Source organism: Capra hircus, chromosome 3 (genome assembly GCF_001704415.2).
Source record: "Capra hircus breed San Clemente chromosome 3, ASM170441v1, whole genome shotgun sequence".
In the NCBI taxonomy this organism is placed as follows: domain Eukaryota; kingdom Metazoa; phylum Chordata; class Mammalia; order Artiodactyla; family Bovidae; genus Capra; species Capra hircus.
Genome location: NC_030810.1, coordinates 100,570,932 through 100,588,872, shown reverse-complemented (window position 1 = coordinate 100,588,872; position 17,941 = coordinate 100,570,932). Strand labels below are relative to the sequence as shown.

At 42.5% G+C, this 17,941-nt stretch overlaps 1 protein-coding gene across 4 annotated transcripts in view; it reads right to left on the bottom strand.

Annotated features, from left to right (window-relative positions):
* The window catches only part of PIP5K1A (phosphatidylinositol-4-phosphate 5-kinase type 1 alpha), a 39,732-nt gene continuing 26,749 nt past the window's right edge, over positions 4,959–17,941 (bottom strand). For 2 of the 4 annotated variants that reach the window (XM_005677615.3, XM_005677617.3), the window contains 9 exons: positions 16,313–16,612; positions 13,802–14,007; positions 12,440–12,523; positions 11,580–11,628; positions 11,297–11,381; positions 10,025–10,171; positions 9,697–9,826; positions 6,919–6,967; positions 4,959–6,587 (listed from right to left, as the gene is read on the bottom strand). In XM_005677615.3, coding sequence (XP_005677672.2) covers positions 6,585–6,587; positions 6,919–6,967; positions 9,697–9,826; positions 10,025–10,171; positions 11,297–11,381; positions 11,580–11,628; positions 12,440–12,523; positions 13,802–14,007; positions 16,313–16,612 — 1,053 coding nt within the window. In that variant the 3' untranslated portion in view covers positions 4,959–6,584. The remainder of the gene's footprint in view (positions 6,588–6,918; positions 6,968–9,696; positions 9,827–10,024; positions 10,172–11,296; positions 11,382–11,579; positions 11,629–12,439; positions 12,524–13,801; positions 14,008–16,312; positions 16,613–17,941) is intronic. The other 2 variants (XM_005677614.3, XM_018046069.1) reach the window with 1 other exon arrangement.

Here is a 17,941-nt window from a genome sequence, read left to right as displayed (position 1 = left end):
GGGGTCGCAAAGAGTCGGACACGACTGAGCGACTGAACTGAACTGAACTGAAGTGTGTTGTAGACATTACATAGATATTGATAAAGTTTTAATGGATATGTTCAAAAGTTATTGATGACCATTAAAGGTATAGGAGTAAAATCTCTGTATTACTAAGGAAAAAAAAATCCGTTACTATAGTCATAGACAGGAAAAGGAAGAAAAATAAAGCATAGAAAAATCATTAGTGAAAAGTTCAAATATAAACAAAATATGAATGTAAGACATACCAAACTGACAAAAGGTAAAAAATTAAAGGAAAGGAAAAAACAACATATCAGGCAATAGTAATAAAAGAAAGCATGTGTAGCTATATAACTATTGTACAAATAGAAACCAGGGTCTCCTGAATTGCAGATGGATTCTTTACCAGCTGAGCTACATAGAAGTCCAGGTATATACCAATTGTACAAATAGAAATCAACACAAATCGGTGAAGTCAAATCTAAAGTATTTCATAAAAGATAAGATTCAACAACAAAAAATGTTCTGAGTTAATCAGGATAATGCAACTCTAAAGACAATTTGAACATCGGGAATTATTATAAATTAGTGTTCTTCTAAAATGTATAAGTAGATAAACATTCAGCCCAAACTAAAGGAAGTGAATAGGAAATGAATTAATACTGTCATCACTGTTTCGGGATTCATGATGTCTATACAGGGAGGTTATCTGTCACCATCTCAGCTTTAGTCAGATACTTAACAGATTGTGACCAGTTTTTAATTACAGTTTGAAAAGTCCTTGTAGATATTGCAAATACAAAATAGGGTGGTCATAAAAAAATGAGTTAGTAAATAGGTCCTATATGATGGATTTGATTCAACCTGGAGAATGCAGAATTTATACTCTCTTTATACAGATGTCCTGTTAGAACTATGTCAGAAGCTTTTCAGTGAAGAGATATGTGAGTTGCAAGAATGATCATGAGATCATGAGAGGTGAAATCTGATAGGATCAGAGTTCAGTACAACAAGAGCTCCAATATGAAAAAGAGCAAAAACAGTTCATTTACCTATGGGTCAGACACTATTCTAGGTACTTGGAAGGGAACAAAAAAAAAAGCCTGCATTTGTGGAGCTTGCTTTCTATGGGAAGGCAGATAATAAATAAGTCAGTGTTGAATAATGATGAAACTAGGGTGGATGTGTGTGTGTGTGTTTATATATAAACAGGATATTAAGACTTACAATTGAAAAGAGAGCTGAAGGACACCTGGGGAAGAGAGACAGTGCAAATGCTCCAAGGCAAGAGTGTATTTAAGAACACGACGGCCAGTAGGGACTAGAGCAGAGGGAGAGAAGAGATGAGACCAGAAAGGCAAAGGGAGAAGAAAGGTCGGATTACGTACAGCAGTAAAGATTATTTTAAGGACTCTGAGATAGGAGCTGTAGGAAAGTTTCCGCAGAGGGTCTGTGTTCTAACAGATCACTCTGGTTTCTGCACTGAGAACAGACTATGGGGGAAAGAATAGGATACAGACCAGTTTGGAGACTGGTCTGTATGATCAGGTATGATGGTGGCTTTCTGTAGGGTGGCAACAAGATGTGAAAATAATGACATATGGATGAATTTCGCATGTCATAAGATATACAACTTAGGGATTTCCCTGGCAGTCCAGTGGTTAAGACTCCATGCTCCCAATGCAAAGGTCATGGGTTCGATCCCTGGGTCAGGAAACTAAGATGTCGCATGCTGCTTGGCCCACCCCCCGCCTCCGAAATTCTAAGATACAAAATTTTAAAATTTTGCCGATGGATTTGATGGAGGATGTAAGGAAAGGGGGTGTTAAGGGGTTATTAGAGTTGGTTCTAAGCAACTATTTCTGAAGATGGGCTAGGAGGGGCAGGAACCAGCAATTCAGTTTGGGGCATATATTAGGTTTAAGATGCTTATTAGACACCTAAATGGAGATGTCAAGTACGTGTGTAGATATGAGTTTGCAGTTCAGAAAAAAAATCTGGGTTGGAGATAGAAATTTGGATTTTTAGTTGATCATGGGAGAGTTGGACAAATGATACAGGGCCTTTAGGACTTTGAGAGTGAAGGTGGACTAAAAGAAGGGGCCCTACGATGGAGCCCTGGACTTAATCATACATCTTGAGGCCAGAGAGAAAAGGAGGAACCAGAAAAGAGGATGGAGATGGAGCAGCGCGGCAGCACCTTGGTAAGAACAACCAGGGGGAGGCACGTGGTATCCCAGAAGCTAAATGAAGAAAATATTTATTTCTAGGAGTGAGTAATAAACTGTCAGATGCTGCTGACCTGTCAAGTAAGAGGAGGACTGATATATTTAGCAACATGAAGGTCATCAGTGACATTAGAGTTCAAGACAGATTGGGGTCAAAAAGCTATTTGTAAAAATTCATTTCTAGGACAAGTTTTCTAACTTTGATCACTGGATGTTATTAAGGAATTACTAATTTTTAAAGGCATGATAATATTGTTGTATTGTACCTTTAGCTCTTGACCTATATGTTGAAGTGTTTATGCATGAAATGATACGATGTTTGGGATTTTTTTATTGGGGTGTAGTTGCTTTTGTCTGGGATTTTAAAAACAGTATTTATTTATTTGGCTGTGCCAGGTCTTAGTTGCAGCATGTGGGATCTAGTGCCCCAACCAGAAACTGAACCCAGGCCCCCTCCACTGAGCAGAGTCTTAGCAACTGGACCACCATGTAAGTCCAGGTAAATCCCTGTGCGGAACTTAACATAAGCCTTTAGAGGTGCATAGAGAAGGGAAGGGTGGGGTAGAAGGTATAGATGAAACAGATTGGCCTTTATTTACAGACAAGCATTGAAGCTGGGTGATGCATGCATGTCAATTTACTATATTTTTAGTTTGAAATTTTCCATAATAAAAATTTTTTAAAATTCTTTTTAAAAGAGAGGAAAAATTGGAAACAGCTGATGCATTTAATGAAATTTTAATGGGCCTCCTACATTGGGAGTGCAGAGTCTTAGCCACCGGACCACCAGGGAAGTCCCTTTGATGAACTTTTAAAAAATAATTTTATAAAAGATACTGATTTGTTTTTGTCTTTGAAAAGCTGAAGAATGAACAGTTTAATCTGAAACCTACTTTAACTAGCAACTCTTTGTTTAAAGAATTGAGATGCCAACTGTGGTAAGTAACTTTTTTGACTAGCTGAGATTGACATGTTTAAGAGTAAAACATTAGACTAGGATTTCCAGGTTATATATCCTATAGTTTGATTTTCCTCATTTTTGGAATAGGCCCTACTTGCAAGTGACTATAGATGGCAGGGTACAGCCGTAAGGTAGTAGCTGCTGCTTGCCACTAGAGGGGCCCTCTGACCATCAGAGGGTACCTAGCACACCCAGCAGTTGCCTGGGTAAGCTGAAGAGTGACAAGCTAAGAACAGCAGCAGGATCATTTTTCCCCTAAAATATGTTCAGATTTAATTCTTGTTTGGGAAAAAGTCTTCTTATCCAGTCTAAAGGAGGACTGAGCCTCTGACTTAAAATTCAAAACTTTGAGAATCCTCAATTCCTCCTTCATTCCAGTTAGTTGTTCTATTATAAAATTTATTACCATCTCAATTCTCTTCCTTCCTCTCCAGTTGGTATTGCCATCATCCTAAATGCACATTACTTCACACCTAAATTATCCATCTAACTTGTCAACTTTTTCTATCTGCTGTGATAGAACTGTCATCAGATTGGCTTTGGAATTCTTTTACGTCTCACTTATGGACAGAAACATCCTACACTTCCCTCACTGACTGCAGCTTAAAATAAAAATCCCTCAGCTCAGCAGCCAGGGTTTCCAGTGCCTCCACCCATACTCATTCCAATATTCTCCCTCAGATCTCCCACCGTTGCTTTCACCATGGTCTCTTCCTTGCTCTCTGCAACAGGCCATTCTGTTGGGAGTAGAGACAACGCTGCTGTCCTCGACTGCCAAGCGCTCGTGCCCGTTCTCATACTTCTAAGGCACTTGTGCTCAAGTGAAACTTTCCCCAACACTTCAGGCCCACAGTAACCTCTAATTTTCCTTCTTAAAAAAAAAAAATAATAATAATATATATATATATATATATTTGATTGCACTGGGTTTTCCCTGCTGTGCATGGGCTTTCTCTAGTTCTAGTGAGTGGGCACAGGCTTACTTGCCCCTTGGCATGTGGAATCTTCATGGAGCAGGGGTCGAACTCACGTTCCTTGCTTTGGCCAGGGGCATTCTTAACCACTGGACCAGCAGGGAAGTCCACTTCTAATTTTCTTCCTTATTTTATGCTCTGTACCTCTTTCAGAAATCACATCTCAGGTATTCTTTCCGTGTGCATGCATGTTGTACTCTTCTAGACTCTCTTAAACCCTATAAGATCAATTACTTTTAACCTTCAACTACCCAGTGCATTGACTGTCCTTACTCATTAGCTGCTGCATAACTGTAGAATGATCTTAACAAAGTAGGGAATAGTGGTGTGGAAAGGAACACCATAAGCTCAACCTCACAGAGGTTAGAAAAACACATAGCTGAGGAAAGCAGTCTTTATGCTTTTCTAAGAAAACTTGGGGCCAAGTTGAGAGAAGGAAAGGGAGAGAATCTCGGGCCAATAAATCTTAGCTTGCTTTTCGCACTGTCCCTCTCCTATCCTCCTAAAGCCAAGCAAAATTTTGAGCTTTGGATCCCCAAATCCCTAGGCAACAGACCGACATTAGTTCCTTTTCTAGCCATTCACAGCTTTTCCTTGTCAAGTTTAAGTTAAGATGGAGGAGGTGGCCAGAAGGTAATGAATGAAATCATTTCTCTCAGCCTGAGTTAGTCCAAATCTGGAGTGAGGAAAACTGGAAAGGATTCATTCATTCCAGGCAATATGAACAAAACAGCCTGGGGTAGAAGGGTGGAGCAGATGGTGTACGAAAAAGAATCAAGAGGAAGCAAGAAGTCTAAATAACTGACAAAAGTTTAATGCATTAAAACCAGATACTTATCGCTTTTATACTGTATTTGCCATTTCCGAACAATACAAAGTAGAGGCAAATAGTGACACTTCATAAAAATGTTGACTCCCCATCCCCATCCTTAAGACCCAGCCTCCCTCAAATATTCCCTCCCACCCCTGACAGAACTCTGTCCTGAATAAAACACTTAAATACATCATAAATAGTAAATTATGAAAAAAAAAATAGCAAGAATTGTTTCTTTCCTTCTTGTAAAAAAGAACATGGCAGCAAAGACAGGCAGCCAGAAGCTGGCTGAGGGTGTCTAATATAGACAGTTACTCGGGGTGTGGACCAAGCTACTATCAAGGCAGGGTGGGGTGGAGAGGGCAGTACAGGGATGAGCATCAGCCAGACTCACCAGGACCCCTTTCCCCTGACACAAGGAGGAGGGTCAGATGGTGAACCCAGGGAGAAGAGGGGTTACCCAGCCTCCATTTCCACGTTCTCTGCGTGAAGAGAGGCGGCAGGGCGCGGGGCACAGCACTGACTGCACTAAGGCAAGAATCTGCTGGCTCCCTATGCATTTCAGAGAACATTCTCTAGCCTCACAGTTACCTGTTCAACAGACAGGTATCCCCGTCTCCTCCGCTCCACTAACAGCAGAACACTGTAGGAAAAGGTGGAAGAGCAAGGAAGACATCTCCTTTGGAGAAGAAATCTAAAATTCATTTGATAAGTCTTCATATTTAGAAAAACAAGCAGAATACATTTCAAATTGCAAAACAGTAATAACGATTATGGCCTGGCAGTGAGTAGGGTTCTGCCTAGGAAGGGTTCTGACCTGTGAGCCCCAAGACTGCACCACTGTTTAACAAAAGGGGTAAAGACTACCCCGTGTCCCACTCTCTCCATTCCTTCAGCCTTAAGAAATTCATTCAGAGAGGAGGAGTTAAAGAGGAGCTGCTTAACACAGCAGTCACCACCTTCTGTTTCTCAAATACCAGGGCTCTTCTGAGGGAGCCCTGTAAATAGGCATCTCTCCAATACTTCTGGAGTTTTGATCTGAAAAGTGGTTTGAAATTGTGTGCTATTTTCCTTTTCCTTTTTTAAGGAAACAAAAGGAGAGGGTTGGGAGGTTAAACATCCCCCCCCAAAATCTTTACGAAGATTACAGGCGTCTTCTTCCAGAGAAAGAGTTAAGGTAGGGATAATGTACCAGCCAGTCTGTCCTGAGGAAAGTAAAGAGTCCAGCTCCTGATGAACGGTAGATGAGGGGGGAAGAAAATCGCCAAGTCCAGCAATCCCTCTTCCAAGAGGAAGAAGGGGGATCTGAAACCATTCAGTTGTGGAAGCCAAGGCTGGTGAGCTTAAAACTGGTTTCACCCAACTTGGGAGTGGAGAGGATGCTGCTGTCCTCAACTGTCCCAGCACTAATGCCCATTCATAAGGAAGGGGAAGGAGAAAAGGCTCTTCTTCTTCGGGGGGAGATGGAGAGCTCTCCTAGCTTCCACTGCACTCCTTTTTTGATGACCAAGAAAAAGAAAACTCAGCATTGCTGGGTCAAGGGCTGACATCTTGGGATCACAGAGGTGGTTGAGTCTCGCTCCAAGTCTTCTGGGGATTTTTGCTCACTGAAAAGGTAAAGGGTATAAAGTTAAGGATGTGGAGTATGAGATAAGGGGACAGCAAAGGAATTCAAGTTAATTTCAACCTGGATGGCAGACCTAAAAAGTTTCCTGCTAGCCCAGTCTCAGCTTCCAAGTACACAGTACCAAAACAAAACAAAAAACAAACAAAACTCCCCCGCAACCCCACAAAACCAAAAAATTTTAAAGTAAGATTTAGGGGAAGAGGGGTACCCAGTCCCCCTAACCCTGACAACTACTTCCTTGCTCTACTCCATCAGTGATGCTGTTTATACCCTTTCAAAGCAGCCACCTCCCCCACATCCCAGAAACGTACATGGATGAACTCTGACTCTGGAACTTCATGTTTTTCCAAGAGGGTTGAACTAACAGGAGTGGGAAAAAAAAAAACGGGCAGAAAGAAGAATTAGTAAATGAGAAAAAGAACTCTCAGGTCAAATCTCAGACTGCTTCTCTGTATTTCACTGGGAATAAACTTAGAATTCAGACAGAAGGGACTAAGGAGTTACTAGATCTGAAAGCACATTCTTTTAATTAACAGTCTCTTGACTACCATAAAATACTTCCTTAACACCCTCCTCTACTCCTGCTTTCAACCCCCAGGTGTGGTAGGCACCCAACAATCACTGCTGCCTGATAGTCATGCCATGGTGTCATTTTTCTCCTCTTGAGTGTGGGCTGAACTTAGTGACTCTCCTCTAGTGAAGAGAATGCACCATAGGTGATGGAAATCAATTCTGAGATTAGGCTATGTAGCTTCCTCTTGGGCACACGCTCTCCAACTTGTTTGCTCTGAGGAAGTTGTTGCAATGCTGTGAGATGCATTATGGAGAGGACCATGTGAAAAGGAACTGAGGGAACACCACCAGCCAACAGCCAACGAGGAACCCTTAGCCCAAAAGCCTGCAAGAAACTGAATCTAGCCAACAACCACATAAGCTTGGAAGTAGATCCTCCCCCCTAGGCAAGCCTCCAGATGAGACCACACTGCTGGCTAATAGCTTGACTGTAATCTTCTGAGAGACTGAGCCAAGGGCACCTAGCTAAGTCATACCCAGATTCTTAAGCCACATAAAATCTGAGATAACAAAATTTTTTGTTTTTAGCTGCTAAAATTTGGGGTAACTTATCTCACAACAGGTAATACAGGTTTTTGTACCTGGGAATGAAATGCTGCTGTAATAAAAATCTAAAATGTAGAAGTGGCTTTGGAAGAGAAAAATGGGCTTTGAGGATAGTTTCAGTGAAAGTTTTAAAAGTGTCCTGAAGAATTCTGGACTGTAAGGGGTTTGCCAGTAAGGGCTTAAAGGGAAGTGAGAAAAATCTTATTGGAAATTGAAGGAAAGGGGATCTTTGCAATGTAGTGGAACAAAGTGTAGTGACAATGTCATCTATACTTATGTGGGAAGTAGAATACATGCCTAATGAACTGGGTGAGCTAGCTAAGGAGATCTCTAAACTAAGTGCTGAAGGTGCCACCTGGTTTCTTCTTAATGCTTACAGTAAAATATGAGAGAAGAAGATAAATGACGGGAAGGACTAGGAGACAAAAAGAAGCCAAGGCTGGAAGGTTTTGAAAATTCTGAGCCTCTCTAGATAGCAAATGATGCTAAAATTAAGAAATGGATAGAATCTAAGGCGCTGCCAGGAGAATGTGGTCTACAGATGAAGCCACGGGTGTGACTATAAAACAAACATCTGTCAAGAACTCACAGTACTATTCAGTCACACGAAACAACATTCAAAAGATTAAGGGTATGTCTCTCAGATCCTCTCAACTTGAACAGGATCTCTAAGAAGCATAGAGCTTATCAAGAAGGTATCTGTGGGTATGGGTTTGGCCTAACAGTAAATCCCAATGAGATTCATAGGAACCCCACAAAATCTCTGAGGGCACTGTAGCAACAGAAACACTGTCCTGCTTGGACTAAAAAAGACAGAAATAGTACACAATGAAGAAACCACTGGATCCTCAAAATTCTGGCAAGTAGGCTGAGAAAATGACTCAGCTGCAAGCACATTCTAGTTTTCATGCAGACTCAAAAGGCAAAACCAAGAGTCCAAAGGTAAAGCCAAAAATCATGAATTATTCTCATGCTTTGAGACATGATAAAAGAAAACTCCAGCATTTGCTGGATTTTAGGCTCTTCTGTGCCTCCTGTTCTCCCTTTTTCATGCAGGAATGTGTAATGAGGTTATCTCTTGTTTGTCTCATCATGGTATGCTGGTGTGTGGGGAGAAGACAGCCTGTCTCTTTTATTAGTTCCACAGGTCTAAAGTGATCCCTACTTCCTGATACATGCTTACGTACATCCACTCTCACTTGCCTATGCTAAGTGAAGCAGGCTGCCATATTCTGAGTTATCCTCTGGAGAGGCTCAGGTGGCCAAGAACTTAGGGAGGCCTCCAGAAAACAGCCAGCAAGGAACTAAGGCCCTCAGTCCAGCAACTCACCAGAAACTAAATCCTGTCAAAGAGCACATAAATGTGAAGTGAAGCCTCTCAGCTGGGCCTCACGAAGAGCCTAGCCCCGGCCAACGTGTGACTATCATGTCAAGAAAACCCTTGAGCCAAGAACCCAGTTACACTGCACCTGGACTTCTGACTCACAGAAACCTTGATATACGTTTGTTGTTTTAAGTCACTAAGTCTTGGGGTAATACATTATGATGCAATAGATGATCAACACACCAAAAACAAAACTCACTCACAATCCACATAATGGATCCTTTTGAAAGGCTAACTATTCACTGCCTTCAGTGCCTAGGAATCCTCCCAGCCTTAAATCCTAAGCTAAGAATTCTCACTTAGGTCATCAGGAAATGAAGCATTGAGTAAGATATTCTGACTGAGTACCAAAAGTTTGTACATAAGGGTTTCCCACCACCCCCTAAAAATACAGAGATGTTGATACACTTTTCCAAATCACTAAAGATGAGCTCTTAGGAAGACGAACGTGCAAAAATATAGTGAAGAACAAAAGACAATAAAATCTGGGGAAGAAAAAAAACAAACCAACAGAATTACGGAAGTTCTCAAAGACCTGAAGAGAGAGATGAGAAGATTACATGGAGAAAGAGGCCAAGGAACCAACCTTGTAGTTAGCGTTTGCAAAGTCTCTCCAACTACAGGTGGGAAATAGGGGTCAGGAATAGTCGAGACCTCACTGATTTTCTCCAAAGGTGGAGTCTGAGGTAAAACATCAGGACGACCCAAGTGGACGCCTGGAAAAAAGAAAGAGGAAGAAAATCAATAAATCAAAAAGAAAAGAAAATGGGGTGGGGGAAATAAAGGAAAAAATATGTAGCAAGTTGGCTTTTTGTGAACAGGAATGGGGACAGAGGTCCTAAGCAGAAAGAGATGAGGGCCCAGGAGGGAGGGAGGGAGCACCCACACACAGGGACTCCAACCCGGGCGCTGACCTGGCTCCACTTCCGCCTTTGTTGTCACTTGTGCCTTGTGCTCCCCAGAGACCGGTGGCTGGAAACTTATGCAGGAGTTGCCGCTGGGGCCTGCTCGCCGAGAGAAAGATGAGCCAGACCGAAACTTTTTGGAAGGAGAGGACTTCACTTCAAAAGGGAAAGAGAAAGCCTACTTAGCACCTACCTCAGAAATAGTCACCAAGACATAAATACAACTTGCTAGTGTCCCCAACAAAAACCCAAGGTTGTCCTTCTGCAAAGCAGGAAAAATGGTTAATGTCAACAAAGATGGGCTCTATGAACTTCTTATCAGAGGAGGGGCATCTCAGTTCATGTCACTTTGGAAAAGAAAGCAGAGAACCCAGAGGAAAGGGGATGCGTACTTCTCCCCTCCTACAACCTTGATGGCTTTGCTTCCACCGGATGACATGTCTCCTAATCCGTAACTCCTTTTTAATAGTAGCCTTCAGTCAAACCAGACACTCTGTATCTTTGTAGAACTTGACACACATAGCACCATGACGATACTTTACACTTGTTTATATGTCACTTTAAAAAGACTCTGGAAAGATTATTCTATGTTTGTTAAGACTGGCACGCATAGGTCCTCTTTGCCTCACTGAGGGACCACTAATGGCTATGATGAGGAGATGGAGATAGGAAGGAGCTGGAATCTGCCAGTGGCAGTAGCATGGAAGGTTTGGAAAGAAGAACACTGGCACTCCCCAACTCCCTCCCCTAGGCTGAGACTCTAGCAAAAAGGTAACACCCACAAATGAAATAAGATAAGAGGAAACTGAGGGGGCAAATCAGAAGTGAGATAGACAGAAAGAGGAGAGCCTCTAGCTGACTAATACCTGCTAAGCAGACATGAGTAAATGCTTCTCCAACCTTCTGATCCTAATCTGAGAACTCCACGGCCTTGGGGACACAGTAATATTCTTGCCTATCCCTGTTCACAGAAGTCTGGCTTTGCCTACCTCAGCCTGTGGCACGGATCCTACACCCACAATTAAGTATTTTTACAATCCCACTAGTTTCTCAGAAATGCCCCTCATCTCCACGACACATGTAGGGATTGCCAGGGGGGAAAGCAGCAACTTGGTAATGACTAAGGCAGAGTGACAGACATAAGGATGGGCAGCAGCTCTCAGGGGATGTGGGTAGAGGAAGAGAAGTCTCTGGCTTTGGCAGCTCCATGACAGGGGAGTCCTGCCCCCACCTCCTGAAGTTAGAGAGCCACTGGAGGGTCATCTGGCAGAAGCCACTTACAGGGGATCTTCTTAAAAACTGTAGTGCACATGAAACGCTGGAACCGTTCAGCGTAGAAGCTGGGGCGATGCACTGATACGGTGTCCTGCAGAGGAAACAAGATGGCTGGAGTTAGAGAAGGGGAGGCCCAGCAAGAGAATCTCTAGTCCAAGGGCCATTTTTCCCCTAGGCTGAGACCCTAGCAAAAAGGTAAAACTCACAAATGAAATAAGAGGAAACTGAGGGGGCAAATCAGAAATGAGAGAGACAGAAAGAGGAGCGCCTCAAGTTGACTGCTACTCACCCCATCATGTACCAGAGCTTTCCAAGAATGCTCCAACTTCTTAATAAACCTGTCCAGAAAAATGTATACATCATGAATTCACATTAAATGAATGACCTTATAGATTGTATTTTACAGACTTGAGCAATCATAGTAGAAAAACTTGAAAAGACAGAAGCCAAGAAAGCACTCCCACTATTATGCTACAGTTTTCAAAGAACAGACAGGGTAGTGCTTATTCAGCATGGAGATCAAAGATGTTTTTAGAGTAAGTCAACAATCCTCTCACTGGAAAAGGATATTTAATACATCCTGGCAAGTCAGGGACAAGAATATTTATTATAAAAGGGGAACTGTAGAGACAGACAGGCAAGCCTGGAGGGAGGTCAAATATTGTCCAGTCCTCACTAGGGTCTGAAATCTTACAGGAGGAAAACTGGGGTCTAACATTTCCAGCTCTTCCCTCACTACCATCCACTGCTTTGGTCCCACAGGCTAATACTTTTCACAGAACAGTGATCCCTTTGTTTTTCTTCCATGGAAAAGAGGAATATGTTTCCAATTGTATCCCAACATGGAGTATGACTCATCTCACAGGTTTTCCACAAAGAGCCAGCAGGATGGCGTATTACACCCTGCTGCTTCTGAGGACTGACTCAGCTTTCCACAAAGGTGTATGCTATGTTTGTGAGATGGTAGGTAAGGAAGTCAAGAGACAGGCATAACCAAAGAAATAAATCACCATTTGAAACTCAGTGAGGCAAGCAGCCAGACTGCAACTTATTGTTCTTGCTTCAGGAAGAATCTGGTGACAAACCCATCTAAAAGAGCAAGGTGAGTAAGTCTACATCCACTCTGAGCCTGGGACTGATGTTTCTCACCTGTAAGACTGTAGAATGTCAATGATCCCGATATAAAGCAGCAGCCTTTCCCCTTTACTATTCCGGGCCGGGATGCCACCCATACTGGGGAAGACAAGAGGGAAAGAGTAACAATATCTTCTGGCTAGCAGGCAGGAGCTTCTGCTAAATTCAAACCCAATCAAGAGCTATAACTGAGACCTAAACACAACTGTCCCATTTTCCATAAACGGGACAAGTGAGAGCCTTCACCCAACCCCAACCACTTTGGAGTATATATATAATATACAACATCTTGCTCTCCAAATTTCACTTGCCTGCCTCTCCCACCCCAATTTCACCAATAAGAATCTAAAATTCACCTCCTACTCAGCAATTTTAGGACTACTCTCCCAATTAACTCTAAACTTTCTTAGTACTCTCTCTTTTTTTGCCCTGCCATGTGTCTTGTGGGATTTTAGTTCCCTGATCAGAAATCAAATCCAGGCCCTCAACAGTGAAAGCAGAGGCCTAACCACTGGACCGCCAGCAAATTCCTCCCTAGTACTTTAATTTATGTCCACTAAGACACTCTTCTTGAGAATCATGATAAAGAATACTTTAAATGAAACCACCCAAAAGACATGTGATACTTCAGTAACTACACTTCTTTGGGCCACGAATGTAACAAAGATGCCTTCCATTAAAAACTGAAAGTCACTTAGTCCTATCTGACTCTGTGACCCCACGAACTCCAGCCTACCAGGCTTCTCTCTCCATGGAATTCTCAAGGCCAGAATACTGGAGTGGGTAGCCTTTCCCTTCTCTAGGCGATCTTCCCAATCCAGGGATCGAAACCAGATTTCCCGCATCGCAGGCGGATTCTTTACCAACTGAGCCACTAGGGAAGCCCCAGAATACTGGAGTGGGTAGCCTACCCCCTCTCCAGGGGGTCTTCCCAACCCAGGAATCAAACCGGGGCCTCCTGCATTGTAGGCAGATTCTTCACCAGCTGAGCTAGTTCTTGAGAATCATGATGAAGAATACTTTAAAATGAAACCACCTGAAAGACATCCGATACTTCGGTACTACTTCTTTGATCCATGAATGTAACAAAGACACCTTCCATAAAAAAAAGTCTGTAAGAAACTGTTTTTGATGAAGTTCTTACAGTTTGCAGGTATGTATCTAAGACTCTGAACTCCTTCCAAGTTTACAAATCCCAAATTTAAGAATCTTCCTTTCCTTCTACATTCTTAGGAACGCTCACTCTATAGTTCTGCAAGTATTAATGTTGACTTCACTGCTGAATAAAGGCTACTCCTTCTCAGAAGCTGTGTACCCCTCTCCAGGAAAAAATGCTTTGAGCCTACACACTCCTTCCTGGTGCCCGAGTCCACTCACTGGTCATCGGTCTCCATGGTGCCACCTCGTCGAGCCTCGCCCTGGATAGATTCCATGGCTGTGGAATAGAGCGCCTTTTGGGGGGCTGGTCTGCGAGTGTCAGCTGAATACTGTGTTTCGCTGCCTAAAGGCTCTCGTTGTGCATGATCTATGTTATGGATTGACACCAGGAGGCTATAGTCCATTATCTTGAAGCTCTGCAGCACCTAATGGAAGGAAAAACCGTGATCTGAGCCTTGGGAGGTATGAGAATCTTTTTTCAGGATCTTACAGCTTTCCTGGTCTAACTACTGGAGTCACCCTCCAGAGCTAAGCACAGGATTATCCTTTGCCCCTCCCACTCCTTGGAGAACAGTACATTGACCTCTGCTCTCCCATCACTGATACTCCTTCAGCTTTCTTTCACCAGAGTAAATACAAATTAGACCACAGCCTAGCCCACAAGACCTTCTTTGTTTGTTCTTTCCTTGTGTCTCTTCATGAAAAGAACATTATATACTCAGTGAAAGAAGAAATATGTATCTGAGTTCAAAAAAAATCCACAGGAGGGTCAGGTAGAAGCATACTCTGTGACAGTGCAGATCTGTGGCAGGACCTTATATGGCCAGCTTCAACTCGGTTTAATATCTGCTGAAGCCTCAGCATCTGTAGGTAGGCTCTGTGCCTGCTTCTGTGGATACAGACACTTAAGAGACCATCTGTCCTCATGGATATCATAATTTAGTAAGGGAAATAAACATAAATACAATACAGTCTAGTATGTGTAATAATGGAAGTGCACACATGGTTGAGGAATACTATAGAGGAGGTCAGGAGGTATATAAACAGGTTTATGAGGGATACATTAGAAAGAAAATAAGCGCATGTAAACAAAGGAAGGAAAGAATAATGCAATAAGGCCAAGGCCTGGAGGCATGAAACAGCAGGCCACGAGATGGCTATCATCTGGTGGTGGTGTTTAGTCACCAAGTCATGTCCGACTCTGTGACCCCATGGACTGCAACACGCCAGGCTTCCCTGTCCTTAATTATCTCCTGGAATTTGCTCAAATTCACATCCATTGAGTCTGGTGAGGCAAAGTGTAGGTGTCTGGCATATAAGAGAGGATGGGCGGGGCAGGACAATGCCAGGCCTGATGAGCCATATTAAAGAGTGTGCACTGTCTCTCCAGTTCTCAACCTGGTATACTTCCACCAGTTCCAGTAGCTCACTTTGGTGGTACAGCTCACCCAAGGCTGTTTTGATAGGTGGGTAAAGGATAAAGAGAATACACGACTGATTCTTATGTGTAATTTATAAAACCTCTCTGCTCCACTAAGTCTCCACTCCTCACAACCAAGAAAGTCAAACTAAAATGGGCATTATCCTGGAGGAAGAGGCAGAGTAAGCGGAGGAAAGCAAGGATGATAACACTATGGACTGAGCAGATGACGATCCTGCAAAAGCAGCTTGCAAAAAAAAAAAAGGATGTGGAAAACAAGAGAAAGATGTCACAAAACCCAAAAGATGTTAAGAAAGTGGAAACAATCAACTGTCGAACACCGCAGAAAACTCAAGGAAGGACTAAGAAGTACTCTACTTAGCGTCCCAGTGGTCACTGGAGAGAGCAAGTCAACTGGAAGCAGCGCGAGCAAAAGCCAGGACATAGAGGCAGGAAGGCAGGCAAGAGACGAGAAAGGCAAAGGAGAAAGGAAGGCTTCATTACATGAAGACACTGAAAAAAACTCTCCTAAACTTTAAGTTGATGATGGGGGGAAGACGAAGGGATGCTACAGAAGTTGAGGTAGCTTCTTGAGAAACAAGGCTAGGGGGATGGGAGTTACAAAATTGTTTGAAGAGAGTACCAATCACTTGGCATCTCTTGAGAGAAACAGGAAATGCATTAATGAGCAATACTGATGGCCCAAGTGGAACTGGATATCATAAATCTATAGAGGAACTTCCCTGATGGTCCAGCGGCTACCACTCCATGCTCCCAATGCAGGGGGCTTGGGTCTGATCCCTGGGCAGGGAAGGAGATCCACATGCCACAATTAAAGACCTTGCATGCAACAAAGATCGAAGATCTAGCATGCTGTAACTAAGACCTGGTACAGCCAAATATATAATTTTTTTTAATGGTATTAAAGAATCTGTAGAGATGCCAGTATACATAGCTGTGTGATTTTTTTCTAGCAGCACTCAGCTTCCAAGGTATAAATTTGAATTGGCAGGCAGGATCAAAATGTGAGCAGTGATGGTATTGGTATGGAAACAAGGAGAATGTATGATTACATTGAGGCCCAGGACAGGTAGAGAGAAAAAAAGACAGGGAGGGGAGTTAGACTAACAGAGAGAAAGTAAAAACATAAAGGCATAAATGATCTAATGTAAAAGATACTGTAAATGAAGTCTGACACATACGTTATATAGAGTCCCATCTCTTACAGATTAAATGCCTTAGAACCACCAAACTGTTTTAGTCACTGAGATTTCTGGTGCCTGAGAGAGAAGGAAATATGACAAACTCACCAAACAGTCACGCTGCAGGGTCTTGCATAGAGCATTGTACATATCAGCATCCAAAAAGAGGCCATCAGGGATGTCTTGTAAGAAGTCCAGATCTTTAAGGGTAGGGAGAGGTTTCTCTCGCTCTTTTTGGGACGCTCGCCTTTTATATGTTGAGCCCTTGAGGTCATACTTGATATGCATCTTGACTGACCGTGGTAAGAGATTGTTCATCACGACAATTCGAATATTCTTACCACCTGCCTGCACACAGTACAGTCCATAGAACTTAGGCAGCAAAGTCCGAGGGTTCTGGTTGAGGTTCTGAGGGCAAGAAAGTAAAAATGTAGAAGAGCAAGTCAGCTGATTTTCAATGAAACTCAAGGACAAAACCTGCTACCCACTTTCCTCTGCTCATGGGATTTCAGATACAATCTGCCTGCCCAGAAGCCCATATTGTAATTGTTTTAAAATTTCCCAATGTATCTATCTTAATAATGGGATCACTACCAAGCCAAGTAGCAGATCCTCCAATATACTAAGCAGTCAGGATACTACAAATATGATGAATATATTCCTTTAGAGAGGTTTAAGGGAAGACAGCACTGAAAAAGTCTTAACCCTTAGCCTTCTTTATAGTATATTTTTGTTGAGTATGATGGGAGGCAAAGGAGAGTTCCTTAACTTCTCCAGCACCTCCAAGAGGTATCAGTAAGAATGAATATAGTACTATCAAGAGAAGTAACCAACCTCATTCCCTGATTTAGGAGCTGGACTAAGAATGGAAAGCAAAATCATCATTGAATAAAAACAAAAATAAAACAAATGGGATCTAATTAAACTTAGAAGCTTTTGCACAGCAAAGGAAAACATCAACAAAATAAAAGGAAATCCCCAGAATGGGAGAAAATATTTGCAAATGAAGCAACCAACAAGCAATTAATCTCCGAAATATACAAACAGCTCAAGCAGGTCAATAACAACAACAAAATACAACCCAATCAAAAAATGGGTGGAAGACCTAAACAGACATTTCTCCAAAGAAGACAGATGGCCAAGAGGCACAAGAAAAGATGTTCAACATCACTAATTATTAGAGAAATGCAAATCAAAAAAACTACAGTGACGTTATCACCTCACACAGTTCAAAATGGCCATTATCAAAAAATCTACAAATAGTGACAGAGAGGGTGTGGAGAAAAAGGAACCTTCCTACATTGTTGGTGGGACTGTAAACTGGTACAGCTACTAATGGAGTATAGTATGGAGGTTCTTTAAAAAACTAGAGTTACCATATAATCCAGCCGTTATCAATCCTGGGCATATATCCAGAGAAAATCATAATTTGAAAGGATACACATACCCCAGTGTTCACTGCAGCACTATTTACAATAGCCGTGACATGGAAGCAACTTGTATGTCCACCGACAGGAATGGGTGAAGATGCAGCACATATTGCAATGGGCTGTTCTGTGTGCGCGCTCAGCGGTGTCCAACTCTTTGCAACCCCATGGACTATAGCCTGCCAGGCTCCTCTGTCCACGGAATTTTCCAAGCAAGAATACTGCAGTGGGATGCCATTTCCTACTCCAGGGGGTCTTCCCAACCCAGGGACCAAACCCACATCTCCTGCATCTCCTGCATCGGCAGGAG